The sequence below is a fragment of the Dendropsophus ebraccatus genome, chromosome 7, assembly GCF_027789765.1.
Source record: "Dendropsophus ebraccatus isolate aDenEbr1 chromosome 7, aDenEbr1.pat, whole genome shotgun sequence".
Lineage (NCBI taxonomy): Eukaryota > Metazoa > Chordata > Amphibia > Anura > Hylidae > Dendropsophus > Dendropsophus ebraccatus.
In genome coordinates, this window is record NC_091460.1 from 58035793 (window position 1) to 58040818 (window position 5026).

Genomic DNA, 5026 nt, shown 5'->3' on the forward strand with positions numbered 1-5026 from the left:
GTACGGAAATACCCCACATGTGGACGTGAAATGCCAAGTGGGCGCTAGGAAAGCCTCCAAAGGGAAGGAGCGCCGTTTGGATTTTGGAAGCTGGATTTGGCCAGATTGGAGGACGGAGGCCATGTTGCCTTTACAAAGGCCCAGTGCTGCCAAAACAGTAGAAACCCCCCACAAGTGACACCATTATGGAAACTACACCCCTCAAGGAACGTAACAAGGGGTATAGTTAGTATATGGACCCCACTGGTGGCAGGCACAATATGGGTCAATGGGTTGTAAAAATTAAAAAATGAATTTTTTCATTTTCACAGCACATTGTTCCACCTATGTGCCTTCCACCAGTGGGGTCCATATGCTCACTACACCCCTTTTTAGATTCCTTGAGGGGTGTACTTTCCATAATGGGGTCACTTGTGGGTATTTTCACTGTTTTGGCAGCACAGGCGCTTTGTAAAGTCAACATGGTGTCCGTCCTTTATTTTCGCCAAATCAAGCTTCCAAAACGGTGCTCCTTCCCTTTGGAGGCTTTCCTTGCGCCCGCTTGGCACTTTAAGTCCACATGTGAGGTATTTCCATACTCGGGGGCAAATTCTCTACATGTTTAGGGGGTATTTTTTTCTTCTAACCCCTTGTGAAAATGAAAGATTCTAAGCTTGACCAACATTTTAGTATAAAAAATTAAATTTTTTAGACTAAAAGGTTGGTCTAGCCTGGAATCTTCCATTTTCTCAAGGGGTTAAAAGTGGGGTGGATGGGGAATGAGCAGAGCAATTTCCGCCGAAGGGGGAAATACCCCACAAGTGGACATACATTACTAAGTGGACACAGGACAAGCCTCCAAAAGGACAGAGTGCCCTCTTGAACCCGGAAAGGATCATTGAAGCCATGTTAAATTAACAAAGCCCCCAGGTTACCAAGACAGTAGATATGCCCCACAAGTGACCCCATTATGGAAACTACACCCCTCAAGGAATTTAACAAGGGGTGTAGTGAGCATATGGACCCCACTTGTGGGGGGTATCCACTTTGCATATAGGTGTGGAAATGAATTGCTATGTGGGCACAGGACAAGCCTCCAAAAGGACAGAGTGCCCTTTTGAGGCCGGAATGCCCTTTTGAGCCCTCATGCTACACGGACCTCACTGGTGACCGGCACATAGGTAGGGTTAAAAGAGAAAAATAAATTAGACATGCACGGAGTTGGCTGACAGTTGCAGACATTCTCAGGAAAATAAATAGAAAAATGCCCAAGCAAAAGGACGCCATTACAGAAACTACACCACCCAAGAAATGTATTTAGGAGGTGTAGGGTGCAAAAGCATTTCAAAAATTTATTTTCCTGGACTGAATGTGCTGCAGTAGTTGAAAATTAGAAATGCCAATTTTCACACTGCTCAACTGTAAGGCCAGTATGACTCTCCACGTCGGCATTTGATGCCGTCATGGAAAGTCTGCCCTCCACTAAAGGGCCAGTTCACACTGAGTAAACACGGCGTTATTCCGTGGCGGACCTCTCCGCCGTGCTCAGTGTGCTGCTGTAAGTGATTGAGAGGGTGCTCGCTGGTCCGCTCCCTGTCCTCTCCGCTCAAACTAGCGTGCGTCCTCTCATTCACTTACAGCAGCACACTGAGCACAGTGGGATTTACACCGTGTTTACTCATTGTGAACTGGCCCTAAGGGTGCGTTCACACCGAGCAAAAACGTTGGAATTCCACCTGCCCCAGTGTAAACCAGTGTGTCTATGGGAGGGCTTGCACGCCTCCGCTCAAAGAACTGACATGTAAATTCTTTGAGCGGAGACGCGCGAGCCCTCCCATACTAACACTGTTTGAGACTGAGACAAGTGGAGCTCTGCTTTGGAATTCCCCCGATTTTGCTCAGTGTGATCATGCCCTAATTATGCCGTGTATGTTCCTTCTAGAAAAAAAAAATCTAAATCTGGCTCTAATTATAAGCCTGCAAATACAATGGGCCTTGGGAGCCCATGTGTATTTGAGGTCTAAATTAGGAGATAGGCACGGCATTGGCTGACAGTTGAAACATAGAAGCTCAACTGTCAGGCCAGTATGACGTTCCACATCGGCATGTGATGCCGACATGGAAAGTCTGCCCTCCACTAATTATGCCGTGTATGGGTCTATTTACACAGAAAGATTATCTGACAGATTATGTGCCAAAGATTTGAAGCCAAAGCCAGGAATGGATTTGAAAGTGGAGAAATCTCAGACTTTCCTTTACGACCTGATCTCTGTTTATAGTCTGTTTCCAAAGCTGGATCAGAGATCAGGTCATAAAGGAAAGCCTGAGATTTCTCCTCTTTCAAATCCATTCCTGGCGTTGGCTTCAAATCTTTGGCAGATAATCTTTCCGTGTAAATGGACCCTATGTACCCTATATAAAAATAAAATAAAATAAAAATAAACCCTACATGTGGCCAGTAGAGATGAGCGAACTGTTCGGACTTTTGGTCCGATGGCATCGGCGCTCTCTCGTAATGCCTGTGTTCCTGGCTGCATATTTGCGCTCCCGGGAATATGTGGCCAGTATATTCCAGGGAATCCATGTTGAATTCCCTGGAATATCCTGCCTGCATATTCGCGGGAGCGCAACTATGCAGCCGGGATCACAGGCATTACGAGAGAGCGACCAAAAGTCCAACGGTCCGCTCATCTCTAGTGACCAGTGACCAGAAGTAGAAAGGACAAATTTGGGAATTTTGAAGATTGGCAATTAATACTCCATGGACGTATGGTACGTCTTGAAGCATTCTTTTACACAGAGGCCAGGTTTATCAGGACATGTATCACACTGAAAACACGTGTCCTTTCTAAACCCCCTTTTGTAGCACACGCGACACCTTTTCTGGCTTTTGCCCTTCTTGCCAGTGTGAGGGACTTCGCCAGGAAAGTGCTGCCCTGGCACGATACGGGGACCTCCAGTTGCAGCTGCAGAAGTACTAGGCCCTCCTCCTTCTCCTCCACAAAAAATCAGGGCCTTGACAACTGCCTCCTGAAACTGGAGGTATTTCCCAGGGTGGCCGGCACAACGGTAAAGTACAAACGCGTTGTACATTGCCGTTTGGACCATGTGCACGGCTAACTTTTTGTACCAGATGTTTGTTTTCCGCAGAGCACTATATGGCTTTAGGACTTGATCTGAAAGATCAACTCCTCCCATATACCGATTGTAGTCCAAAATACAATCGGGTTTGAGTGCTACTGCGGTGGTACCGCGGACAGGGACAGGGGTCGTGCCAGGACCATGGATAGTAGTCAAAATAAGGACATCGCGTTTGTCCTTATATTTGACTAATACCAGGTTGTCGCTACAATGGGCCTTGAAGACACCCCGTCGCAGTACTTCTGCCACAGGAGATCTTGGGAGGCCTCTCTGATTTTTCCTCACAGTGCCGCAAGCTACAGTAGCTCGGGTACTGAGGGATTTGAAAAGAGGGAGACTGGTATAAAAGTTATCCACGTAGAGGTGGTAACCTTTATCCAGTAGTGGGAACATCAGTTCCCACACAAGCTTCCCACTAACTCCCAGAGTGGGGGGACATTCTGGAGGTTGGATGTGGGTGTCCCTCCCTTCATAAACTCTAAATCTGTGAGTGTACCCTGAGGTACTCTCACAGAGTTTGTAGAGTTTGATGCCGTACCTTGCCCTCTTACTTGGAAGGTACTGGCGAAATTGGACTCTCCCCTTGAAGCTGACAAGGGATTCGTCAATGGAGATATATTTCCCTGGGATATATACCTCCGAAAATTTGGCCGCAAGATGATCAATGACCGGCCTAATTTTGTATAGGCGGTCGTAAGAGGGATCATCTCGGGGGGGGCACCTTGCATTATCGTTGTAATGCAGGAATTTGAGGATGGCCTCAAAGCGATGCCTTGTCATGGCCATCCGGTGTATTGGAGTGTTATATAAAATATCCACACTCCAATACTGCCTAATTCGGGGTTTTTTAACTAGCCCCATGTGCAGCAGAAGACCCCAAAACGTGGTCATTTCTGCTGCATCAACTGGGGTCCAGCTGTGGGATCCCGAAAAAAAAGAGGAGACGGGGTGCTGAGCCAGAAACTGCTGGGCGTACAAATTAGTTTGCACGACCATCAGACTTATCAGTTCATCACTGAAAAAGAGCTTAAAAAAGTCTATTTCAGTGAAGCCTGAGGGGTCAAATTGGATTCCCGATTGTCCCACAAAATCGGGAATCTGTGGCTCAAAATTGGGGGGGACTGGGGTCCAGATGGGCTCACTTGTATGGGGGGCTGGGGTGGAGATGGGGTCACTGGGGTGGAGATCGGGGGAGGCTGCCCGAGGCGTTCGCCTTGGACGCCTTCGGCGCCTTGGGGGTTCATCATCGCTACATGATGAAGAGGAGGAGGAGGAGGTCGAAACGAGGAAAGTAGGATCTTCCTCTTCTCCCTCACTGGCTGTATCGGTGTCAGAGGCAATAAGAGTATATGCCTCTTCAGCCGAATACAGACGATGGGACATTTTTGTAAGATTTAGATATGGGGGGTTATGTAAATCAGTAAAATTTATTTATGTGTAGTGTGTGTGTTTTTTACACTTACACTTTTCAAGGGAAAAAAAAACTGTGCCCACTTGTTGCTGATCAGTGAATAGTCACTGATCAGAACAAGAGAGACAGGGGGGATGGCAGAGGGGTGGGCAGGTGAGGGGGTGGGTGGCGGAGGAACTGTCTGAGTGGGCAAAGAGAGTCAGGGGGGAGAAGCTGGCACAGGGGTGGGCAGGTGAGGTGGCCAGGTGAGGGGGAGGGTGGCAGAGGAACGGTCTGAGTGGGCAAAGTGACTCAGGGGGGAGAGGCTGGTACAGGGGTGGGTCGGTGAGGTGGGCAGGTGAGGTCTGAGGGGGCAAAGAGAGGCAGAGGGACTGGGCAGCACGGACGCAAAAAAAGGGGGAAAAAAGTATTTGTTAGAGAAAAAAAGGGGCACACTTGTTGCTGATCAGTGATTAGTCACTGATCAGAACAAGAGAAACGGGGCGGTGGGTGGGG

The 5026-nt window shown here is 48.1% G+C and overlaps 1 protein-coding gene across 1 annotated transcript; it reads right to left on the reverse strand.

The window, feature by feature from the left end:
• Nucleotides 1–2730: 2730 nt before the first annotated feature.
• Nucleotides 2731–4503, reverse strand: LOC138796554 (piggyBac transposable element-derived protein 4-like). Its single transcript, XM_069976161.1, has 2 exons — nt 3659–4503; nt 2731–3433 (listed from the first exon to the last, which is right to left on the reverse strand). The coding sequence occupies exons 1-2, from the start codon at nt 4501–4503 to the stop codon at nt 2731–2733; spliced, it is 1548 nt and encodes a 515-aa protein (XP_069832262.1).
• Nucleotides 4504–5026: the final 523 nt, after the last annotated feature.